Source organism: Paramisgurnus dabryanus, chromosome 2 (genome assembly GCF_030506205.2).
Source record: "Paramisgurnus dabryanus chromosome 2, PD_genome_1.1, whole genome shotgun sequence".
Lineage (NCBI taxonomy): Eukaryota > Metazoa > Chordata > Actinopteri > Cypriniformes > Cobitidae > Paramisgurnus > Paramisgurnus dabryanus.
In genome coordinates this window covers 3,560,707-3,586,754 of record NC_133338.1, presented here as the reverse complement: position 1 = coordinate 3,586,754, position 26,048 = coordinate 3,560,707, and the positions used below count along the sequence as shown (strand labels likewise).

At 37.9% G+C, this 26,048-nt stretch overlaps 1 protein-coding gene across 2 annotated transcripts; it reads left to right on the top strand.

Moving 5' to 3' along the window:
• The first annotated feature begins 557 nt into the window (after nt 1–557).
• fancd2 (FA complementation group D2) lies at nt 558–25,869 on the top strand. 2 transcript variants are annotated; one of them, XM_065294194.2, is made up of 44 exons: nt 558–684; nt 851–983; nt 1,665–1,799; nt 1,919–1,986; nt 2,069–2,172; nt 3,259–3,316; nt 3,416–3,468; nt 3,616–3,694; nt 3,850–3,974; nt 4,179–4,266; nt 4,435–4,539; nt 5,856–5,947; nt 6,447–6,549; nt 6,628–6,663; nt 6,756–6,902; nt 7,084–7,218; nt 8,360–8,491; nt 8,603–8,710; nt 8,908–9,017; nt 9,107–9,161; nt 9,249–9,368; nt 9,447–9,520; nt 11,298–11,444; nt 11,565–11,665; nt 11,807–11,922; nt 12,021–12,129; nt 13,048–13,146; nt 14,745–14,836; nt 15,180–15,347; nt 15,446–15,559; nt 15,664–15,792; nt 16,323–16,441; nt 18,491–18,601; nt 19,426–19,559; nt 20,036–20,135; nt 21,936–22,058; nt 22,139–22,232; nt 22,314–22,385; nt 22,522–22,560; nt 22,794–22,868; nt 23,075–23,149; nt 23,245–23,391; nt 23,521–23,601; nt 24,476–25,869. In XM_065294194.2, exons 2-44 carry the CDS (start codon nt 920–922, stop codon nt 24,539–24,541), a joined length of 4,302 nt encoding a protein of 1,433 aa, XP_065150266.1. In that variant the 5' UTR covers nt 558–684; nt 851–919; the 3' UTR covers nt 24,542–25,869. The 2 variants fall into 2 exon arrangements, with proteins under 2 accessions (XP_065150266.1, XP_065150267.1); XM_065294195.2 differs by having other exon boundaries at nt 830–983.
• The last annotated feature ends 179 nt before the right edge of the window (nt 25,870–26,048 follow it).

Here is a 26,048-nt window from a genome sequence, read left to right as displayed (position 1 = left end):
GATTTAGGAGACAAATGATGGACATTTCTAATACACAGATGTATAACTCAGTTGGTGAAGCAGAGGTTAGCAGCGCAAAACGCTATTGGTTCGATCCCATATACTGATACATTCGCTGACGCATTGTAAGTCGCTTTCGTTAATATTGTCTACCAAATCCGTAAACAAATGCAGGTGGCTCATTCCCACAAAAACTACAACTCTGTCCTTTAAAGTTGTAAAACAATGTTTATTATGTGCCGTGTCGTCTAGCAGGAAAATTATCCCAAGCTAAACAGGAAAGAGTCAGGAACTGCTGGGGGCGTAGCGAGTCGCGACGTCACTGTGTGATGTACCACGCGGGCACATTGTTAGGGAGTGTCATCAAAATGTTTTGTTCCAAAGTAATATTTATCTATCCTATCTGTGGATCTTCACAGAAAATACGCGCATTTGTCTTTATTTCATCTCTTAGAAACACATACATGAAACACAAAGACATAAAGCGACGTCCCTACCCATTTTGCTATATCGTGAAGATTCATAATTTATCCACGATCCCTGCGTTTTACGAAACACTGGCGCGGGAAGGTTCGTGACATGCGAGTCACTCTGTTAGCAAAACTATGAAAATTTTAATTTAACCGAGCGTTTAATAGCACACAATTTCAACGACAAACTCTCGGAGTCATATATAACTTTACGGTACACTTTTTCGATTTACATGCGTTAAGTGTGATGACTGTTTGACTTAAATTTAGCTCTTTTTTTCAGTCAGCGAAATGATTGTTTACAAAATTCATAGATTGATTTTTCGTAGTTTGTAACGTTACCATCTGTTATTCCAAAGGTTATTTTACTTTGTACACAGATCTAAGGTGAGCTAAGGAAATCGACTGTTATTCTTCATAATTTCCATCTGATCTCATTTGAAGTGAAGATGATGCGAAAGAAGAAGCGATCATCTGTTAAAGTGGATGAAGATTCAACACTTGACATTCCCAGTAAGTTTTAATGGTGGCATCTGTACAGTTATCTCATACTGAACCTGCTGTTTGTGTAACTTAGTACACGGATGCAAATATTATGTAACTTATGCCGGTAAAATTTGTATGACCTACAGTATTACATTTGCTAATGTGTAACGTTACAAGCAAAACAGCGGTGAGTTTTAACGTTATATCCAATAAAATGCAATGCGCTTTTCTATTGTAATCACACAACGTCATTGTTTGAAATAATTCATATACCGGGTAATGTTTTATGTGCTATTATAAAAGTACTCAGTGTATACCACATTACCAGCTAACAATTTTTGGTTGCCAAAACGTTCCCCTAATGTTTTCAGAACGCTATTTCCAAGGTTTGTTTTTGGTTAGCCAAGAAAGTTTTGTTAACGAAAATCGAACGTTATTTTTAAGTTAATTTAACGTTCTCCTAACATTAGAAAAACGTTGGAGACATAATTCTGAAAGTATTTTGGAGTTATTTAAAAAAAAAATAGTCACCCAACGTTATGGGAACGTTATTTTATGGTTGCAAAAAAATTCTAAATAGAACGTTCCCATAATGTTATCCCCCCCCAAAAAACGTTAGCGGAACGCTCTGTGTTTGCTGGGTCCTGGTACATTTAGTTGTATTTATTATGTATTACTGAATTTCATGTTTTGTCTTTATTCATACAGAGTCAAAAAAGACCAAAACCAGTGAACGACCTACAAAATCTTCGGTTAAAGAGTCGAACCCAAATTCGATCTTTGTTCAGCTACTCAGAGAGTCCGGGGTCACTTTGACACCTGCCAACACGGCTAATGAAATTGGTAAGATGATGGATGGGAAAGTATATAACTATACAATATACAATACAGGTGATATCATATGATAAACATACATTATGTAATTAGCTGCGTTTCAATGATGTCTTTTTTCATTATAACAGCCGTAGACCAAGTTATATTTCAGAAGCGACTCCAGCAGCGTCTACGGAAGAATCCCAGATTCCCAAATGTGAGAAATGACAAATAAATTCCACAATGTTAATAAAGAAAGCTTACAGTATTCATATTTACAGTGGTGGTTTATTGTATAGATTCTTCAGGAGTTTATATCTGGGCTGGAAACATACATTGAAGATCCAGAGAGTTTCAGGAACTGCCTGCTTCCCTGTGTGCCAGCTGCTCAGCAGGATAACAAGTAACTAAGTAACTTTTTAACAAGTAAATCTTTTCTTAACGGGGACATATTATGCAAAAAATAATTTTTACAAGGTTTTTGGACGTAAATGTGTGTTGGCAGTGTCTGAACAAAAAATACACCCACCTCTTTGTTAATCCACATAAAACAAAGCAGATTTTCTTGTTAATGTGACATCACACTGATAAAGCCCCGGCCACTGACTGACTGACATTACCCAAAACCTTTTCTAAATGTGTTTGTTAGCACAATGTAGCGCTAATGCGGCTAAATATACTACTGTCTGTATATGAATCAGACTTTTTTTAACCAAAAGCGCTCACTGTCTAGGCACAATCTAATGGTGTGTTCACACTAGATGCGAATGAAGCATTATGTGTGAGTTATTTACATGTTAAGTCAATGCAAAGACGCGATAGACATTCTGCAGCGTGAACTGAGTTTACAAATCTAAACTTTGGTGGATATTTGCGCCGTGTTAACCAATTAGGAATTTGCTTTAGTAGTGATGTTATTATGACATAGCGATAGTGCTGCCTCACGATTAGTCGCGACATATATTATATAAACAAAAACTTTTATTCTGCAAATGATTGGTCGCGACTAATTGTGAGGCAGCACTACATAGCGAGCAGAGGCAGAAATATGAAACGACTATGGAGCACAAAATCATCATTGTTGTATGTGGCCATCCGCTATTGTACAACACATTCTTGTAAACAGGACTAAAAAGCATCTTGCTTGAAAGAAAGTGAGTGAGGACGTCGGACAATCTGACAAGTTGTAAAAAAAATGCTTTTTACTCAATTTGAGCTATTTATATACATATTGAGACTACAAGCTAATTAAAACCAGCAAATTGAAAGTATTTGCATCTGAATTTTACACGCAAATGAAGCGAGTTAACTCAAATTTTCAAGCGTCCAACTATCCGTGTATAGCGCGATTTATTCGCATCTGGTGTGGACGCACAGTAAGTCTTATATAAAATTTTGTAAAAATGGGCATAATATGTCCCCTTTAAGAGAAAACTAGTTTTTCATTGTAATGAAATTAAATTTTTTCTCATGGTTTCTCCAAATATAGTTCTGGCTCATATCAGGAGAGTCTGGTGCGCTTGTTGCTTGGAATAGAGATGCTGCAGGTAAAATAAATCAACACACCTGTTGCATACTTCCACAGATCATGAACCACACATGAGAGAAAACTAAGTCATGCTATTTTTTCTTTTTCGTATATTTAGACCCTGGTCATAAACACTTTGTTTGAAAAGCTTCCAGAGTTCATGTTTGAGGGGTAAATGTTTATAAAGTCTGCATTGTTGTTATCTATTACATTTTTACATTTTGCCTTTTTAAATCTAAATTGCGTGAAACCGTTATAATAATTTAGCACATGTTATCATTGTCACATCATCAGTGAGTTTAATATTCTCTCTTACAGTGTGACGCAGGATGGACTTAATGTTCCTCGTCTCATTATAAATCAGTTAAAGTGGCTGGACAGAATCATAGACTGCAAGGTACTCTACTCATATCCACAAGAAATTTGGTCGTAGAGGTCACATGGAGTAGATCATATTCAGTTACTGACATAACAGATGTTATATTGCAAGCTGTTTTTATCCCGTTACTTTTTAGTGCTTTAAGTACTATAATGTCTGCCGTGTGTGTGTAGGATTTAGGCAGTAAACTGATGGAGATGGTGTCTGTGGCTCCATTGGAAATCCAGCGGGACATTATCACCAGTCTTCCAGAGATACTTGAGGACTCCCAGCATGGAGACATGGCCAGAGAACTAAAGTACGTCAACGTTATCTGAGCTTGCTGCTGGTGATTCAGATCCTGTTCATGTGTTTAACCCATACAAAGTTGATTTATCTTATCAGCTGGCTTTTTTGGGTCTGTGTTATGAAGTAATTGTGGTTGTGATTAGGATGTGTGATGTTTATTATAATCTTGTATGTGGTGCTTATATTATATTTAAATATATATTGTGTTTTACAGTGTTTTACTTCAGCAAAACACTCAGCTCACTGTGCCCATATTGGATTCATTGTCCAGCCTGAATCTCGGTTCTGCATTACTCTCCGAGGTACATCACCTTAAATGCCCGTTCACACTAAAATGATAACATTCAAGATTAAGAGAATACCAATATTGCCTGGATTGCATTATAAGGGTGCATGTAAACATAGTGATTGCAACCCATCAGCCCTAGTAAAAACACAACTAGTGATCTCATGCTTTCTCTGTCTGTCAGGTGCGTGAGGCGGTGATGAGAACTCTCTGTGCTGTACAGTTGGAGGATCTTGCTGTTGTTGTGAAGTTCATCCTTCACTCCATCTCTGCTTCTGATGCTAATGAGGTCAGACCTGTGATCCACTCCTGCTCCTGTTGTTCTGTGGTTTAGCTCATCAAAGATCTTTAAGGGGCTTTTTTCACCTGGTATTAAGATGTGTTTTCATCGATCTGATCAGAAGTGGACGAGAGAGACATTTCATCTACACCGTGGTCCGTTTCTCAATGTCCTTCCAAGTCACTTCCTGCGGAGGCTAGGCGAGGCTCCTCTTAAGAATTTGGAGAACACGTAAATGGAACAGGCTAGCAGTTGCACGTCATTGCATTAATGAAATGTGTGCTTTCGGCGTTGCGTGCATAGGATTGTGGGTGACTTCAGCGTCAGAGAGCGCGAAGGATACACATATGCATCCTTTCCTGTATATGGGATATTTCTCGAACGAAGGACTCAGTTCTTGGCTCAAATTCCGAGGATCCTTGACATTGGAACAGTCCTTCGACGGATTTCAATGACGTGGCATCTTCGAAATTCTGGCTTCCAAGGATCCTTCCTTGACATTGAGAAATTGCTCTGGTATTTGAATCAGTCTCTTTTGTCCACTTTCGACCATTTTTGTCTTGATTACTTGACGGGGTGGTCTGTCGAGACTGTCGGCGAGTCCCTCTGCTTTCATTTAAACGCGAGCGGGAGAAATGACGGGGTTAAATTGACGTGAACTAATATTATGTCAGATTCCGCTGCTTGTGTTGTAGTAAACATGTTGCACAATGTTTTGTATATTTAAGAGCTTTCTCTGATATTTCAATGCAATTGATGAAATAAGATCGTGCAACTTTCACAAGCTCGCAAAATGAAACCAATGAAAGACACGGAGAGCAGCCGCTTTAGTTTTATTAGTGAAATCCTAAAGATAGCGCTATCTTTAGTGCTATCTTATAAAATGTTGTGCTCGGTACATCACATTAGATAAATGGGTGGAGAGTAGGCGGTCTCTTGTGGCTGTTCTAACACATTCAACCACATGCACGTTTACGCCACAAAAGCAATTCGGTCAAAGTGTTCGAAAGTGGACAAGCTCAAAATGTTTTACATTTTGTTTACACCTGTCTTTAGCGTCGTCCACTTGTGATCTGATCAACATAAATACATCTTCATATCAGGTGTAAACAGCCCCTAAGTTTACTTCAAAAGATTGGTTAGGAGACTTAACTCTGCAAGGACGGCTTTCCAGTAGTAAGAGTGACAGACATTCATATAGATTAGACAGATTACAGGTTTTATTTTACGTCTTTATTATCGTTTTTTCTTCCCTGAGAAAAAGGAATATCCTAATTTGTTTATCCTTGTGGTAATTTTGTTCATGTTGTGTTGCTGATCATCAGGTGGTGTGTGACCTGCGTAAGAAGCTGGAGTTGGAGCAATGTGTTTTGCCGGCCATCCTGCAGGCCTCTCAGAGCAGCAAAAAAAATGCAGGGTGAGATTTCCTAGTGGTCCGGCTGTTTGTGTGTTCATGACTTGCAGTGCGTGTGTTCAACATTCACTGGATGGCTTAAATGCAAAGGTCACATTCCAAGTATGGGTTACAATACATTAGCAAATACTCATTTCACAGCCAATCAAAACACATTAAAGGGCTTGCGCATTTAAAACGCGAAACTGCGGCGTGTAAGTGTAATCATCTGTTGGTGTGGATGCTGATATGTAAGGAATAATTGATAACGGGCTGTTGAATTATTCGAAAATAATCCACACCCAAGATTATGCATTATTTTCAACATTGCTAAAACATCGCTCTGGTGGTTATTTTAAGACATTTGACCGGTTAGATGTGCGTTTATCGAAAAATAATGCATACCCATAGAACATTTCTCAACCATTTAGAATAAAGCATTCAACAGGCCCATGGTATAAAGTTAATATAGTGTGAACTGACTTTTATTCTTAAATGTCACATTTTTGTATTGGTCCTCTAGTGTCCCATCAAGCAGCAGCGGTCAGGACAGTGTGGCTCTGATTCTGGAAGTCATAAAGTCAGCGATTCGCTTCCAGAAGACCATCTCAGAGGCCTGGCTTAAGGTCAGCCAAGAGGTCTTCACTGTCCTTATATAAAATTTAAATCCATATTATTTAATTAACTGTTAATTTTGTTTGCAGGCCATAGAGAATGTTGATGAGCCAGAGGACCATAAGGTGTGATTTGTTTGTCATTGACATTTAAAGAAAAAATATTTTACACCCAATCATCGACATTAAAATTGAATGCTACCTGTTACGTTTATCAGGTGATCGATCTGTTGGTGCTCCTCATTCTTCACTCCACTAATGCAAACCACAGCAAACGGGATGCTGAGAGAGTCCTGAGGGTCAAAGTTCGCAAGTGCCTGATTCAGGAGACCCTCCTGCAGAAGACCTTCAAGAGTCACGCTCAGGTCAGTGCTGTGCTGCTTTCATCCAAGCTTCCAAAGTGCCCAAGTGTACATTTGTGCTATAGGTCTATCTTCTGACTGGTGACAGACTGCTATTTCAAGGGTTGTCACATTAGGAATGTACCAGCAGAATAGTCAGCTAGTTTAACTATGGTGCGGTTTGTGTTGTAACTGTGTTGTGCAGGTGATGCGGGGTTATTTCTCCTCGATTCTGGCTCTAGCTCAAGGCCTTTTGCGTTCTTCAGACTGCTGTGTGGTGCCTTTTGGAGGTCACTTGTACAAACAAGCTTTCACTGCCTTTGACTCCTACTGCAAGCAGGTAAGATGCGTCAAAGATACATAATATTAACTGCACTGGTATTGATATGAATAGGAGAGATCGCAGCGGTCAGTGTGTCTGCTCTAGTCTCACCTTTCAGTAAAAAGAGCATATTGTCAACCGTTAAAGAATGAAATTCTTTGGGGAAGGGTCTTTGCGCATGCGCATTGCAAATATGGCTCCACAGTGAGGCGACTTTCTAAAAAAAAACTTTGTATTCGTTTACACATAACCACCTAATTTGAAATTAAAATCCTTAGGGATGTGCAATAGTTTGCATGGTCTTCGGTTAGTCAGGTGATAGAGATTTACTACTAATCAAGGAACCGGCTTCACTGACGAGTTTCGTAATGACTATTGCATGCAAATTATCGCGCATCCCTAAAGTCGGTAATAAAAAGTTAAGTCTTCAGTACCAGAAGTAATGTAACCGAAGAAAATCTGGGTTCACCTGGAACTGATGCACTGTTTGATGCGTGGTAGTCAGTCAGGAATTTCATAGACGCAACAAGAAGACATGATGAGCTAATGCAGGGTCTCTAAACTCCACAAAATTGTGTGAAGATGCACAGGATCACGTACAGAAGTACTTCAGATTAATGCAGATCATACAGAGAACCAGCAGATTTATACTTGATGTATAAATGTAAAGTAAATACAGAATGGCAATTTTTTTATATTATTAGTTTATCTTGATATTTAATTTTATTAATAATATTGTCTGGTGTTTAATTTAAAAAAAATTGTCTTTCTTCCCGAAATTGGAAGTCTTACTGGTATTGTTACCCACTACTGAAATTTGTACCATGAAAACACTAATATTCATGTTTTTTTGGGGGGTTTTTTGCCTCACCGATCCTAATTTAATTTTGAGTATTGGCCAATACAGAGTCACTTTAATTTTTCCAGTGCAAGGAGTAAACTTGCTTTCATATTTCCACAACGCAGATGTTGATCGGTCCCAATACCGATCTTTGCGGGACATCCCTAGAAACAACAGCAGTGTATAACAAATTGTTTTAATATTTTAACAGTTACCATACATTGTTGTTGTGTAAAGAGCAGAATGTATCTTGTTTGACATGAAGTTGAAAAGATGATGACAGTGTATGTATGTGATGCTGTCATGTGTGTTGTATAGGAGGTTGTGGGTTCTCTGGTCACACACGCGTGTAGTGGTGTTGCTGGGGAGGTGGATGTTGCTCTTGAACTTCTCTGTGAGCTGGTGTCTCAGAGACCTGCAGAGATGAGACAATTCAGTGTTTTTGTGAAGGTATGTAGGACGCCTATAAACACCTGCCCGGTCAAACTCCTACGTTGATTCTTATCTTTATCCTTAAGCTGAATTGTTACCCATTTAACCCATTTGTGGGTATTTTGGCAGGGTATTTTGGACTACATGGATAACCTGACATCACAGCAGATCAGACGTCTCTTTCATCTGCTGAGCCACCTGGCGTTTGGACAAGAGCAGCAAGGAGGAAACATCCAGGTTAGAGACTTTCATGTACCCCGTGTTTAATGTGTGGGGTAAACTTGAAGAACCCATTTTGTTGAAGCCTAAGCACTCAGATACTTTCTTGCTGTTTGTTATAGTGGACCAAATGTCAAAGTTTTAGGATTGCCTAAACGGTGGGGATGCTACGAGGAAACCTGTTCACTTGGATGTAAACTTTTTTTTGTCTCCAGGATGACATGCACATTGTGATTCGCAAGCAGCTGTCCAGCACGGTGCCCAAGTACAAGCGTATTGGTATCATCGGAGCAGTCATGATGGTGGGCAGTATGGGGACCTGCAGGTAAACTCTACACTTCAGACACCATCAGCAGAAAGCAGATACTTTTGTGCTCTTTATCTTCAGCTCTCTTCTTTTCTTTTTTTATGTAGAAACTGCCCCGCTGACTCTCAAGGAGGAACACTGCCCAAAGAAACTCACAGACAGGTGAATGAGATGATCTGATGGTTTGTATGATAATTGGGGATGTAGATGTGTGTTTTGGCATGTGTTGTATGTGTGTGTGTGTTGTAGGTGATGGCTCTGTTGGAGCTGGTACGCTCATGCAGTGAGAGTTCACCTGAAGCTGCTGCTCTCTATTACGATGAGCTGGCCAACCTCCTGCAGACGTGCAAACTGGACCCTCTAGTGCAGGTGGGTGTCCACCACCATTAGCCTTTAAAGTGATAGTTTACCAAAACTAAAACCTACCCTGCTGTCATATGTCTTCAGGCTTGGATCGGGAAAAGGGTGTTAGAGGATTTTCAGGACGACTTCATTGTCGATCTAGGACCAGAGATATCAGGGTGAGTAACCACAGCGGATTTGAGCATAATATTTGAGCAATTCCAGCGTTATGAATGTAGGTTTGCAAAGGGGCCGAAAGCTTCTGGTAAACTTCCTACACTTTCCATGGGAACTTAATCTTTGGAATTTTGGAAAATTGGAAACTTTACGGAAATTTATGGGAATTTACAGGAATTTATGGGAATTATTTGGAAATTTATATAAACCTTATCATAAATAAACATTTTGCTTGGTCATAAGCAGACATGCATGCAAGGTAATACACATTTTTAAGAATCCTGATACTTACGCTCATCAAACTGGATTTATTTGATCAAAAATCATTCTTATATGAACACACAGCACCAGGAAGTTTTAAACAAATGTATGTAATTTACGTGAATACATGCAAAGATGGACATTTGGACATGAAACATGAAAACTAAGTTCTTAGAATTAATTTATTACCAATATACACTGCAAAAAATGACTTTCTTACTTAGTATTTTTGTCTTGTTTTCAGTATAATATATAAAATATTTATAAATATATAAAATTAAGATGTATTTTCTTGATGAGCAAAATGACCTAAGAAAATAAATCTATTTTTTAGACAAAAAATATAAACTTTAAGTAAATAGTGCGTAAAACAAGCAAAAAAATCTGCAAATGGAAAAAGAAAAAAATTCTTGAAATAAGTTTACTTTTTTCATTAACACTTAAATTAAGAATTTTTTTCTTATTCCATTGGCAGATTTTTGGCTTCTTTTAAGCACAAATTCGCTATATATAAATATATTTTTTGTCTAAAAACTAGACTGATATCCTAGGTCATTTTGCTCATTAAGTAAATACATCTTAATTTAAGAATTTTTTGATATTTTTACTGAAAAAAAAGACAAAAATATTAAATAAAAAAGTAATTTTTTGCAGTGTATTAAACCATCTGTTCATATTTTCCTAAACCCTTGAGTCCAGACATAAAAATTGTCTATATTGTTCTCTGTTATAGATGAGGGAAATAAACATGCATTATGGATGTAAAAAAGTTTTGAGAGACAACATACTTTGTAGTAATTTTGTGAATTAAAAGGCACCAAACTATCGCGTGCTCACCTGAAACTATTGTGCGCGCATGTGAAAGCGAAAATTTCACGTGCGCGCGTGCGCAATAGTTTCACGCGAGCACGCAAAACGAAACTTAAAAAAAAATTCTGCACATGAAGGTTTTGCGTGAGCACATGAAAGTTTCACCTGAAAAAAAAAATGAAAAAAAAGAAAGTTTCACGTGAACATATGAAAGTTTCACGTGAGCACATGAAACTAAACTTTAGATTTTTTTTACTCCAATGTCACCTTAGGGGCTCGGTAAGAAACAGCGTTATGAATGTGACATTTTTCCGTTTGCACTTACTTAACAATGGAAAACAATAATAAAAAAAGGCTTAAAAAACTTTAACAGAGACTTTGCACAGGGTTTTAACATTTGAGATACCAGAATGGTGAAAAACTTTAGGTAAAATTTTTGCTTTTCATGATAAGGTTGACATTAGGGCTGCACGATAAATCAGTAAAGCATCTCATTAGTAAAGCCGGTTCCTTGATTAGTAGTAAATTGAGATCACCTGCTTTCACTGACAGGCGATACTGAATGCAAAGTTTCCTTGGTTGTCAGAGAACTACGGCTTTGTGTAGCAAATGATGCAGCAGATTATGGCAGTTATGAAGGATATGATTTTTGTAACATTGACATTATAATATAAAGTTGTCTTGACTTTTGCTTGTGTCCTGTTTTAGTTCATTTGTGTTTCCGGCGTCTGTGATGTATAGTCTGGATGAGGAAGAGAGTCAGGGAGGAATCGCCATCAATCTCCTGCCTCTGACGTCTCAAGACCAACAGAACAAATCAGATACGACACAAACAGCTGGAGTAAATAAAGAGAGGTCAGTACACATTCACTGACCTGACACAACATACAGTACAAGTTTATCACCACACTTTATTTGGTAGCAAAACTAAAGAAGATCTTTCACAGTTGTCAAATCTCTCTCTGTATCTCTCAGGCGTGTGTCTCCTCTCTGTCTTTTCTCCTTCTTCCGCCTGCTGAGGTTGTGTGAGGAAGTACAGCATGACGGAGATCTTGAAGAGATTGATGCACTTTTAGGTCAGACCTGCTTTATTTCCGTCTCTATTTATATCCATTTTTAAGTTTTTAATTATAAACTGTCAGGTCTTGGCAGCATTGGTGTCTGATACTGACAGTTTTGTGTTGAGTGTCTGTTGTAAGTTTGTTTGTATGTTTCAGGTTGTCCTCTGATCCTGACGGATATGGAGGTGATGGAGAAGATGGAGAGTTTGTCCAGGACTGAGAGAGAGTTTCTCTGTTCTCTGCTCTTTTACACCATCAACTGGTTCAGAGAGGTCTCTGCATATCCACATTTATTACATGTATGTTTGTTAGGGAGTGAAGCATGTGTATGTTAATACAAATATATGAAATGTTTTGTTTGTGTATGTAGGTGATAAATGCCTTCTGCAGACAGAAAGACGCTGAGATGAAGATGAAGGTTGTAAATCGTATTCAGAACATCACCTACCTTCAGAGTTTACTTCAGACGGGTTTAGCCGGTACCAGAGAGATTACTAAACAATGTTGTCAAATCCTTTTCTTATTTTAACTTCATTGAATTATACATATTTAATCAATATATATAATATGCAGGCAGTGTTGCCAGGTTTGCGGTTTTCCCACACAATTGGGCTATTTTGAAAATACAGTTGCGGGAAAAATTTCGGAGCCGCGGGTTGCGTTTTTTTGGGCTAGTTTTATAATGTGCCGCGGCCACAAAAATGTTTATATGTAGACTTATAAAATGAACGTTCTTTATTTTCCTAATGTGCATTAATCCCATAAGAAATACCTGTCAACCCAAGGACAGCTGCAGCGTCAGGAAGTCAGTGGAAAAGTGAGTGGAGGGTCACGTTTTGCTCTTAATATCACGTTAGAAACAAGAAATTACCTTAGGTAAGAAGTTACGTCTATACTGAGAGGATATTTACACACTATGTGAACCCATCTTTGTATGATATTTTCAAGTTAAATAGAACTTTTAAATACATAGATAGTATGTTAAAAGGGCAGAGTTCATACTGTCTCAAAATGGCCCGGTTGGGTACATTTAACATTAAAATAATCTTAAGAATTACTAAAGTAGAATTTTTTTTGTTTAGAACAGAATAGTGTGTGAAAAAAGAACACTTTAAGTGCATTAAGAAAATGTTCATCTGCATGGAAAGTACATTGAAAGCAATAGTAAGAGTTTATTTTAGAGCCTTTGTTGTAATCCCGGAGTTTTCAACTGTGATTGGACAAATGTAAAAATTGGGCTAGTTTTCATTCCTTTTGGGCGGGTTTTAAGTTGTCATTGGGCTGGAAATTTTTCTTGGACCTGGCAACCCTGTATGCAGGTTATTTATACAGTTAGCATTTTGTGTGAAACCTTTGGTGGAAGAAGGTTTACGCTGTTTTTGTTTTTGTTGTGTCAGCCACACCAGGCTACGTTCCTCCTCAGGCAAACTTTGATGGAGAACGTGTGGAGGGGATTGTCCCTTCTTCAATCGCTCCACCAAAGAAAGTAAAGAAGGGTAAATCGGCTTCACTTCACATACTTCACTTTCCACTGCAGTATTTTTTTTTAAGTTGCCAGCCAGCACCAGCATTTTTTGATTTTCACAAATTTTAAAGAGACATTCCACTATGCTCATTTTCCAGCTCCCCTAGAGTTAAACATTTGATTTTTACCATTTTGTAATCCATTCAGCCTATTTCCGGGTCTAGCGCTAGCACTATTAGCATAGCTTAGCACAATTCATTAATCTGATTAGACCATTAGCATTGCGCAAAAAAAAAACCCAAAGAGTTTTACGCAGGGCCTGGAAAATTCCCCTGCTATTGAAAGTGACCAAGGGGACTATTTTCGGGCAGTGCGTAATATCACTACGCCTGCTACAGCCATGTTACGGCAGCAAAGTCCTTGATTATTACGCCAGAATGAGAGTATAGTTCCTAGCCATATCTGCCTAGAAAATCGCAACTTTTAATTTTTCGTCTGTCTTAGTACACGATGTAACTACAGAAGAGTCAAATTTTAAATAGGAAAAATATCAAAACTCTTTGGTTATTTTGACCGCGATGCTAATGGTCTAATCAGATTCAATGGATTGTGCTAAGCTATGCTAAAAGTGCTAGCGCCAGACCAGGAGATCAGCTGAATGGATTACAAAACGGAAAAAAACAAATGTTTAACCCTAGGGGAGCTGGCAAATTAGCATATTTTCAAAAAAGTGGAATGTCCCTTTAATGCCTTCAAGAAAATGTTCTTCTTTAAATATATAAACATACAATGTATCAAATGAAAGAGCAGACCCTTGTCCTGTATTCATTTGTTCTCTTTTTATCACTTCTCAAATATTTCTTGAAAAATAAAAAAAAATCAGCAATAAGTTGACATAATTGCATTTTTGTAAAAGACTTTTGTTAGAGATCAGATTCAGAACGATCCTCAGAACATACACAGAGTTTTTACTGGTTTTGGATCAGTGGATGCTTCAGTGTTTTATAAGTGGGCCATCAGGCTATCCTTACGAGCCCTGCCTGAAGTAAAACATGCACAATAAGAATCAATTAAGGAATTTCCAAATTTATATTGTTTTGTTAACTCTTTCTTCGCCAGCGTTTTAAAAAAAAGCTGCTAGCCAGCACCAGCATTTTTTTTATTTTTACAAAAGTTTAATTCCTTCTAGAAAATGTTCTTCTATATCAAATGAAAGAACCGGCCCCTTTGTTTCATTCTACCTTCATTTGTTCTCTTTTATCACCACTCAGATATGGGTAGGTTTCTTCAAAAATACCCAATTTTGAGTAAAAAGTTGAGATAATTCAATTTGTTGTGAAAGACTTTTGATAGAGATCATATTCAGAGCGATCCTCAAAACATACACAGACATACAGCTGTTTGCCCTAGGGTGATACTTCTGGGTATTATAAAATGCAGCCCCCTGGTGGATAATACTGGTATTACAGATTGCCGGAAATACTCGTCATTGGCCGGAAGGCGCTTTCTCTTAATTGATGCGTTAACTCATCAATGGCAGGGAAAAAGTTAAATTGAAGATGGACCGGCACTAGTAGACACAATGTTTTCGTAAGCAGTCTTTATCTCTTTGTATGTGTTTGGGCTCAGCTGGGAAGAAGAGGAAGGCGTCAGTAAATAAGAACTCTTCGGCTGATAAGTCTGAGCTGGAAGGAGCAGCCGAGGCAGACGAGTCCCAGCAGGTAACTTGTGTTTAATTATACCAGTGTTTCTCAACTCCAGAGTATTTTAGATGTCTCTTTATTTAAAACACCTGATTCAGCTTGTTAGTGTATTATTATGGGATAAAGGTTTGTTTGACTTCAATTGCACTGCGCAGACCGATCAGGATATGACATCACAGGATTAATCGAGGTGGATAATTGTGACAGCCATGCCTGAAACTAATATTTAAGAAGAACATAAAGACATGACATTCTTTTATTTACTTCATTAAAATATACTGAGATTGGTTGTCACTGGCATTTTACACACTTCAATTCTTTACCATTTGATAAACATACTGTAAATGTTGTATTGTGACAGGACCATCCAGAGAAAGAGAGCGAGAAGGAGAAAGAGAAGGAGGGCACATCAGGGGTCAGCCTGTCTTCCTATTGGCCGTTCTTCAGAGAGCTGGACGTGGAAGCTTTGAGCGTGTTACAGTGTGGTCTTCTGTCTCGATCTCTACTAGACACTGAGCTACACAGTAAAGTAAATCAACACTGTGTGATGTACTTTCAGTTTCAAGTACTTTCCTTCTTTAATAAATGTTCGGTTTGTTCTCATATGCTGTCGTTTTGTATGTATAGATCAGAGAAGAAGTGCAGTTGGGTCCTGCAGAGTTGCACTTCCTGTTAGAGGACATGTGGCGTAAGCTGGACTTCAGTTTGGCTTCTCCAGCCAAAAAGGCTCCATTTTTCAAAGTATAAATACCATGTGATATGTCTATGATTTGTTGTGAATAAATTGTATTATATAGATGATCTATAATCATGATGATTAAAAATTGTTTGTGGTGTCTCTCTAGAGTAAGACAGACAGAACTGTGGGATTTTCTCACCTGCAGCAGAAAAATGCTAAAGAAATCATCACCTTTTGCATTGAGCTGCTGCCCACACTGTGCACACACCTGGAGAACTGCCACAATCATTTTCAGGTTCATACTGTACATTTTTCATGACAGTCTTTTATTACATTACATTACAGTAGTAGACAATGTTCATAATGGTCCGGAACCAAGAAGCAGTTCTTAAAAAATTATATTATTTTGTTAATGGGTCTGAATCGTTTATACTTTCTTCAAAGTGCATTGAACACTGTACTGAAATGCAACAATGACTGTGTCCGAAATAGATCCCTATACCCTTAAATAGTACACTACCTTAAAGGTCTAGCGGAGTATTTTCTCGAATTTTAGAAAATAACCGCCTTCTCCACTTTTAAAAAAAATGCAATTGCGCAACACTCCTGATTGACAACTAGGAGGACCAATAGTCTTGATGATCCACCCGGAAAAAAAATCCTCCGCAATACCTTTAAGGGGACAGCCATTTGCACTTATTCAATCCCATAATGCACCGCAGTTGGAAATAGGAACCGGGATTGTTGCATTTATTACTATTTGAATTCCTAATGTTCATATGCATTAATGCTAGCACATGTGTTTGAATGTGTTTGTTCACACAGACTCTGCTGTCGGAGAATCAGGGTGTTGTTGATGCTTCAGGTGTGGATGTGAAGGAACAACAGCTGATGTCTTCAGCCTATCAGCTTCTACTGCAGGTGCTACACACCACATTCAGCTGGTGAGACCAAAAACACTTCAGTCTGTCTCTTTCTTTCTCTGGATCAATATGGATCTCCCACAAGTGGAGGCAAAAGGCCAGAAACATTTTTGTGTGTAATGCAATGCAACTGAAGACAGTAGCCTTGAGACTTTATAAAACCTTCTCACATTAATTAACATGTACTAAATAGGGATGCTAAACAATTAATCGCGATTAATCGTTAGCAGAATAAAAGTTTTTGTTTACATCAAATATGTGTGTAAACTGTGTATAATAAATATGTATATATAAAAATATGAACACATTCATGTATAATTTTAAGAATTTTTTTTATATATTAAGTATTTATATTTATATATAATATAAATTATACATAAATATACAAATGTATATACACATGTAAACATTTCTAAAACATATACATGCATGTGTGTACAGTTATTTATACAAAGTTATTATACACTGTTCACACACATATATGATGTAAACAAAAACTTTTATTCTGCTAACGATTAATCGCGATTAATCGTTAAGCATCCCTAGTACTAAACTAATTAATAGGTTAAAGTCCCTGTAAAGTCTGATATTAAATGTTCTGAATTTGTCACACCACCAAAAAATGTGTTATTGATCATCCAACCAAATTTCAATGTTGGCAAAATGCCAAGTTAATAAAATATTATCAAAATCTTGGAAAAATAGGCTGCATTCTTTGCTTCCTTTAAAAAGGTGGGGGCGTGTCGGCTGTTGTCGCTGAAACCACGCCCACTCGCTGGAAAGCTGCCATCTCTCTCAACTTTCAAAACCACTACCATAGATATGTATAAAAGCTAGACTTATAACGCCATTGCCTGGCGGCCATCTTACCACAGGCAGCTCGCTCACTCGTAGCATTGAGTTTAATGATGCAGGTACTTTTAAATGACCATAACTTGCTCAATTTTCTACCAATTTTCAAACGGTTTGGTTTCTTACAAACGTTATTAACGTGGCTATAATTCTGGATGCCTTAACATGTTTCATGATTTTTTTTATTGTATTAGTATGCAGCGTCATAGGTACATCTTTGACATTTATAACAAACCAAACCGTTTGAAAGTTATGGAAAAGTAATTTAAAAGTACCTGCACCATTAAAACTCAATTCTATGAGTGAGTGAGCTGCCTGTGATATAGGGTTGTGACAATTATTCGGGCAAATGCGCGTTTTTTCAATGAATGAATTTGAATGAATTACGGTGAAATGCCGCCACATTCAAAAGCCAGGGGGCGCTTTCGTGCAGAAACTCCATTTGTGCCACAGAAGAAGTATCATTACAAACACTATTCCAGGAAATGTCTACAGGAATATTTATATCGCTGTTCTTCAGATTGTTTCAGGTATTTTCATGATAATGAAGAATATTTTAAATGATTTTGTTTGACGAGTGTTGCTTTTTTAAATGCACGTTATAAACGAGTCAAACTCATAGTGATTTTAGATTGATAAGGACTTCTTACGGAGCCGTAGTACATGCACAAGCTGTGCACAAGCTGTGCATGAAACACTGAATCGAACCTTACGATTCAGAATCGATTTTTAGACAGGTCTCTTCAATGGGAACGTGATGCATCGATGCACATCCCCACTGTGATGAGATGGCCGCCAAATGCGGACGTTCCACTCAATTGGCAAGCAGCGTGGGCGAGACATCTAGCCTTTATACATATCTATGACCACTACAACCGGAATGGATGATCGTGATTATGTTAGGGGCGGGGCCATGTGCGCTGCTCAAGTATGTTATCGAGACACCGTTTTAGGCCCACCTATCTCAGAAATGGTGAAAAACTGTTTAACGATCTAACTCTGCAATTGAGTACTACATAGTTTAAAGTCTTTGTGGCGTGTTTCAGCAATACTTTTCTTTCATTATAATGTGTTTAGAAACTATTTTCAAGATGATCTTTACAGGGACTTTAAATGATTTACATTAAAACACTTCTGGTTCTCAAAACCCACTTGTCAACTTCACTAACCGCTTACTTGGTTGTTGGTAAAGCCATATAATCAGCTTTTTGTCTTCAGGGCTGGATTCTCTGGTACAGAACATCGTGTTTTGCTGAAGAAAGCTCTGAGAGTTCTGGCTAGTCGACTAAAGGAGGAAGAGACTGACCTAATGCTAGACCAGCTTAGCAGGTGAGATCAGTGCTCATACGTGAGCTTTTGATCAGTTAAGAGTTTGCAACCATAGATTGTATAAAACATGGACATAGTGTCCGTGATGTCACCCGTAGGTTTCTGAAGAGCATTTTCGAAGCCCAAAGTGGCGTCGCCATCTTGGCAGCGCATTTATGGCGGGTCACTCTCTGATAACCAAAAACATGGGTGGGGCCCTGGTTGCTGAAACCACGCCCACATAGCTCTACACTCGTGACAGCACTTTAAGATAAGATAAGATATTCCTTTATTCGTCCCACAATGGGGAAATTTCAGTGTTACAGCAGCAAAACAAAAAGAAGACATCATAATATAATAAACATTATATGCAAAAGAAGTATATATAACTTAATATAATTCAAATGGATGAGTTACAAAAAACTAACCCCCTCTCAGTTATTAGGCTGTAAAGATTTATTTATGCTATAAATAAAAAAATACATTTTAACATTTGGGGTCTATGGCAGGGGTGGGGAACCCTGGTCCTGGAGGGCCACTGTCCTGCAGAGTTTTGTTCCAACCCTAATTAAACATGTCTGAAAAATCAAATTAAAGTCTTCAGGGTTACTTGGAAATGAAATTCAGGTGTGTTTGATTAGGGTTGGAACTAAACTCTGCAGGACAGTGGCCCTCCAGGACCCAGGGTTCCCCATTCCTGGTCTATGGGATTGATCCCCTTTTGTAGCCTGTCTCTAGTGGCCAGTCAATGAATTGCAGATTAAGTCACTTCTGTGTTGGATTCACAAAAGAGAACTGAAGGTTGCCCCTTGATTGTGATGTTTTGTCCTGTTTTTTATACTCAGGCACGCTTTCCAGTATCTGCAGAACTTCAGAAGTTCACTACCCAGCCTGACCACAGCCCTGTGTCTCACCCAGCTGCTCATTGTGCTGGCCCAGTTTGGAGGATCAAACCACAGGACCTACAGAGAGCAGATCTGTGCGTTTACTGTATACTCTCAACACATTGGGTTTATATACTGGACAATGGCCATAAAACCATTCAGATGACTAAATATATGAGTTTGATTAGACAGCACAGTGTTAAACAAACTGATACCTAAAAACCAATGATGCTAACTGTACTTTTTTGGAAATTTTGTTATTGTGATTTTTAATGTATGTATCAAGTCAATTTTCTTTGAGTTCACCATTAACATTTGAAAACCAGAACATGTCCAAATACATTTTATCCCTTGTGCTTTCGAAAAACATAACACTCTATATGCTGTAAATTCATTTTTAAAATACATGGCTTATGGAAATCACTTCAGATTTTACTTTGTAAACCTGACCTACCCCTCCCCAAATATACCTAAAAGTATTTTAAATGTGCATATTGTAAATGACATAAGATTTTGTTTGTTTTTATTTGTATGTGTAATGCATTGATTTTGAATGCTATTGTTTTCCCAGCATCCCTGGCGAGGCATTTCTTGTGTCAGGAGTGGGTTACAGCGAGTGGAGAGAGAGAGCGAGGAAACAAATACAATGAGGCTCTTCAAACCCTTCTCGGGTATCTTATGAGTTACACACACAAGCACTGACGTTCATTTTAGATCAGGACAGTATTTATTGTTATTATCAGTCCCTCCAGAAAAACGTGATTATGTGATCGCATGATTCAATGGATAATCTGCCAAAGTTTGCATATTTGTGCCGGGGCTGTATTTTTTAAATACGCTGCACTTTCGCCACATAAATTAAAGATTTCTGCTCGCAAAATATGCGGGGCTTGCATGATTTCATAATCACCGCATTTTCATAGCAAAAAGTCATATATGTCTTAGCAGAAAGTTGAAAAATGTTACATTTACTTCACACATGCACAGCCATGTCCCCTGTTGTCATGGAAATGTTAGGAAGTGACGTAATTACACGACATGAACATCAATGAAATGCAAACAGTTTTTACAAGTTTATGCAATTTCATTGCTTAAAATTGCATAAATATCCTGCATATTCCAATGCATTTTTTTAAGAAAACGCAACAATCAATTTTGCCCGTAACAATCACAAAAAACTCCAAGTTTTTCTGGAAGGACTGTATTATACAGCTAATCTAATATCCTGCATTCTACAAGATGAAACTTTAGTATTAAATCTCACAAATCTAATACTAAAATATAAAGAGCTGAAAAGAGATGCAAAAGCAAAAATTAGATAATGATATTGACCGAATGCTCTTGGCGTGTACATTAAATACTTTCACTTTAAATCTGCTTAATCCCGCATGAATATGTTAAACATCAAGACAATTAGTGCATGGAAAAAGAGTTGATTGAACAACGGTGCATGTGGTTCAGGTTGTTACAGATGGTTTACAGAATACATTAGGATATTGGCAGAACTTTTATTACCTTTATTCATGGAAGGAAGAGGAAAGAGATTTTTGCATGCAATTAGAGGGTTTTGCAGGGGAAGACAAATTTGTTAAATATCAATGAGATCACTATAGTGACATTTGTGAAAATAAGGCATTTCAATTACTGATACATAACCTAAAATTCTCATTTACAAGAAAACGGCAAGATGCACTTAGGGGCTTTTTACACCTGGTCACTTCATGTGTTTTCTCTGATCGGATAGCTATCTGATTTGTTAAAACTGTTCCATTTACATTTGGCGGCATAAATGCGTCTTGTGAAAACGGATATGAATCCGATCTTCTACTCCCGCGCAAAATGCAAATACACTATTCATTACTCCACCTTAAAAAACTTAAGACGACGTTTATGCAACAAAAGGCAGCACTTACTGTATGTTGTACTGTTTGTTGGGCAGGGGACGCGCGGCATAAGGTGGAGCGCACAATACAGCAGCAGGAGAGTGACGATTATTTGATGTGCAGGTCCATGACGGGGTAAAGCGTAAAACTGTCTCTCAAAGGTGTTTTTCTTTGTTTAATATCATTGGAGTTTGTCATTAGGCTTTTTTATTCGTTCTAGAAAGTTTTTTACCCGCTGTCGTCGCTCCATAGAGCAATAAGCATGTCGTCTTTGTTTGTTTTCCTCTTTGCCGGCTAAATTCTGGGTTACGTCCTTACGTTTGGGAGGAGTAAAGCGCTGATGTGTGGTTTCATCAACCAGATGTATTTACACTTGTCCACTTTCATTTGAAATGCGTCCCAGACCACCTCCTGAAGTGGTTTGAGCGATAGGATATAAATGCATCTCGAAAACGTTTCGGAGGTCATTTACACTGCATCTTTTTACGAGGTGACGAGGTGTAAAAAGCCCCTTAGAGTTAGATAGATGGATTATTTCTGGAGGTGTCCTATATCATATTGTTTTGTTTCAATACTCTTCGGTTATAGTATTTATCTGGAACACACTGATGATGTCCTGAAGGCCGTGGAGGAGATCGCAGGTGAGGGCGTTCCAGAGCTGATGAATGCCGCTAAAGACGCCAGCTCACGCAGCTGGCCCACCCTAAACAGGTACAACATATCCCTGATGTTTCACTCATCTGCTGACACAAGGAGCGACGGTGATGTTTCTAATGTTTCTCACCTTATAGACAGACCTTCCTAGTGTACTACAAGAGCCTGATGGCAGAGCTCGAAAAAGCTGTACGCAAGATTCCTCCCAGCAAACCGGCCGATAACAGAGAGGTGAGCGCATCAATGACAAAAATAAAGTGTAGAGCATGTGTTTCTCCTAAACTAATTAATCCAATCTGTTGGTTTTGTCAGGTACAAAGTGAGAAACTGCTGACGTGGAATCTAGCCGTGCGTGATTTCCACATTCTCATGAACCTGGTTAAGGTATAGAAGCCTTTACATCTGTCATGCGATCCCTTTATACCTTCTACCAATGTTTAGCTATTGTGATGGAAAAAACAGTGATGACCTATGAACAATCCCAGCATTCTGTATGTGTATTTGTTTGTTATTGGAACAGGTGTTTGACAGCAGACCTGTACTTACAGTGTGTTTGAAGGTAAGTAAGATTATCCATGTGTATGAAGATCTGCTTATGACAATAATGTACAAGCTTTTGGGTAAAATTAATCAGTCAGTCAGTGGGCGGGGCTTTATCAGTGTGATGTCGCATTAACAAGAGAATGAAAAAAGCATCACACACTCCCAACACATTTATGTCCATCACCTTATAAAAGTGGCACCTTATTTTGCATAATATGTGTACCTTAATTCTTTGATCTTCTCATTTAGTACGGTCGTCTTTTTCTGGAGTCGTTTCTCAAGCTTGGAATGCCTCTGCTCGACTACAGCTTTAAAAAGCATAAGGTATTTCTATCTTATTTTAATGTCACACAAGATCCTGTACATTTGATCAATTTATGTATTTCCTGAGATTAAAACCCATGACCTTATGGTTGCTAGCACAATGTTTAACCATGTTTTATCCAACATACTACCCTGAGGGCTCTACCCGAGCTCTAAAACACAAACCTTGAGCGTTTTAATCATTGCACATTGATGGATCTTCTCAGGAGGATGTTCAGAGTCTCCTGAAGACTTTTCAGCTCAGTACAAGACAACTCCACCACATGTGTGGTCATTCAAAGGTAAACTGGATAATCTGCAATGTATGTAACAACATGCTAACGTTACAAACATACATTAGCATCTCTTTTTGTAAGCACTGCTTGACTGTTCTCAGATTAGGCAAGATACGGGGCTGACCAATCATGTGCCAGCTTTGAAGAAAAGTCTGGAGCAGTTTGTTTATCGTGTGAAGGCCATGCTCGCTCTGAACCACTGCCAGGAGGCCTTCTGGCTGGGGAACCTGAAGAACCGAGATCTAAAGGTGAGCGCTGTGGCCCGTTGAGCCTTGGTGCCAATGTGGGCAATAAGAGTTTGAGGCTGGCCCTTTAGTTTCTTCACTTCTCCCTGTATTTTTTGTACCGTTTCTACTGATTATATGTTTGGTTTTCAGGGTGAAGAGATTCTCTCACAGAGGTCACAGGTCGCTGATGAGCAAGAAGAAGAAACATCTCAAGTTCAGAGCGACAGTGAGGTATAAAACAAAAGTCGTGGGGCCATAAATAAGAGAGTTAACAAGTATAATTGAGTGCATGCTTTTAAAGGGCATCTATTATGCCAATTTTTACAAAATGTTATATGAGTTTCAGGTGTGCCTGTAAAGTTTCAGCTCAAAATACCCCACAGATCATTTATTAAAGTATGTCCAAAATGATCCTATTTGGATGGGAGCAAAAAACGCTGTTTTCATGTGTACACCTTTAAATGCAAATGAGCTATTGCTCTTCGCTCCCTTACCAACAGACTGTGAGCGATTTTGGTTAAAAATAGATCTGATGTCTGTGAATACAGTCTGAGAAAATAATATCTTTAGCTACAATGTGCTATTAAACACATTTAGAAAAGCTTTTCGGTAAAATTAACCAGTCAGTCAGTGGCCATGGGCGGGGCTTTGTTTGTGTGACGTCACATTAACAAGAGAATCAAAACAGCATGTCTAATGAGACTGCTTTGATTTAATGGAGATTAAAAACGTTTTTTTCATCATAGGGTGGTTGTGTTCACACAAGGCCAACACATTTATGTAGAAACATCTTGTAAAAGTGAATTTTGCATAATAGGTTCCCTTTTAAAAGCCACTGTACTCCACCTTAGTGCATTTGACATGCTAGTTTCATAGTAATGTGATTTGGCATCCACTTCCATACTCATTTTTTTCAGGATAGATAGTATGCACACTTGGATACTTTCTCATTCTATTAATGAAGTTGCCATCAATATAATTTGAATGCATTTAGAAAATAAAATGAAATCTAACACTAATATCAACAAAAAAAACCTTTACAATAAATTAAATATAGTTTTTTAGTAATTTTCTTAAAAGTTTAATTAAGTCTGTTTTTGTACAGGAAAGTGAAACTGAAGAGAGAACTGATCAGCAGCCAGAGGATGAGGAGGAGGAGGAATCAGATTAAAATAAAATTATTTGTTCATTTACATAAGCACGTAATCCATACACTATTATTACCTTCCATGTTATAAGGTATTTCTTTCATTTGTGATTTTATTTAAAAGCAAAAATTAATAAAATATCTGGTTTAAGTTGCGTAATGTTCATTCATCTAACATAACGACTCAATTATTATAAAAGCAGAATCGTGTGCAGCTTTCACATAAATGCTTAAAAATGCATATTATTTCCATCAAATATATCCTGCTACTGTGACATGTCAGAAGGAAACCAAAACACTGTCTGTGTAATACTGTCTTAAGGGTCGTTCACATTATGGACAATAACTATAAAAATAAAATCATTCTGTATTAAAGATAACAGCGGCGTTCACAACACAACGAGAAAGATACATGGAACGATATCGTTGGGATCACTTTTGCATCGTTTTCCTTTTTCAATAATGAACTATAAACTATTGCCAGCCAATCAGATCTGTTCGAATTTAAAGTGCTTGCGTATTTGAAATGATGATGAAGCACTTTGCTGAAGTCTATAACATAACATTACCTCAGGTATCCAGTGCTGTTGCAGTTGCAGTGAAATTGACTACGTAATGTTTTTATTTTACTACAATGACTACGCCAGTAGATATGATGATAGATTACACAAATGCCCTGTTTAGATATGTGAAACGCAGTGTGCTGAGTACATCAGCTGGTTATAGCGGCTGTAAATGCAACGAAAACAGCATATTTACACGTTAAATGACATGTAAACAAGTGCATAGTTTTTAATTAAAGGATATCTATAATTTAGTAAAAGGTGTTTGTGTAACTTTTAGAAAGGATCTTTTGATAGAAATGCTAATTAATATACATGATATTATCAGTGGTGTATAAAGACCTTACATCATGAACTGTTTTGTTTTTATTAACTTACAATGAGACGTTTTTATCTCCATACACCACGGGTTTTACATGTAAGTCCCTGTCATGTTTCTACAGTAGCCCTAAACAGACAAACTGCTCTACAGAACGCATTTCATCCATACATTGTCTCAGACGACGACATGTTTGTCCTGTGGCAGCTACCATAGCTGCTCATTGCGTTTCTAAATTGAGGTTGGTTGCAATTTGCAATTACATCCCTAGATGCCCCTTAAAACCCAAAATGTACATCAGTGGGTCAGTTAGAATGTGTTGAAGCATTGAAAATACATTTTGGTCCAAAAATAAAAAAAAAGACTTTATTCAGTATTGTCGTCACTTCCGCGTCTGTTGTGAAGTGCATGCGTGAGACTAAAGTCACGTGACTGCAGTGACGTGGCTGACGTGTTATCTGGTGCGCCCCAGCTGGTGTCCGGGCTTCGTTTACAGTCGGAGGGAGACGCACGCTGTAAGTTTGAAAAAAAAAACTTTACAAACACGTCACGTCAAGACAATGCTGAATAAAGTCATAATTTTTGTTACTTTTTGGACGAAAATTTTTCAAATGCTTCAACAAATTATAACTGACCCACTGATGTCACA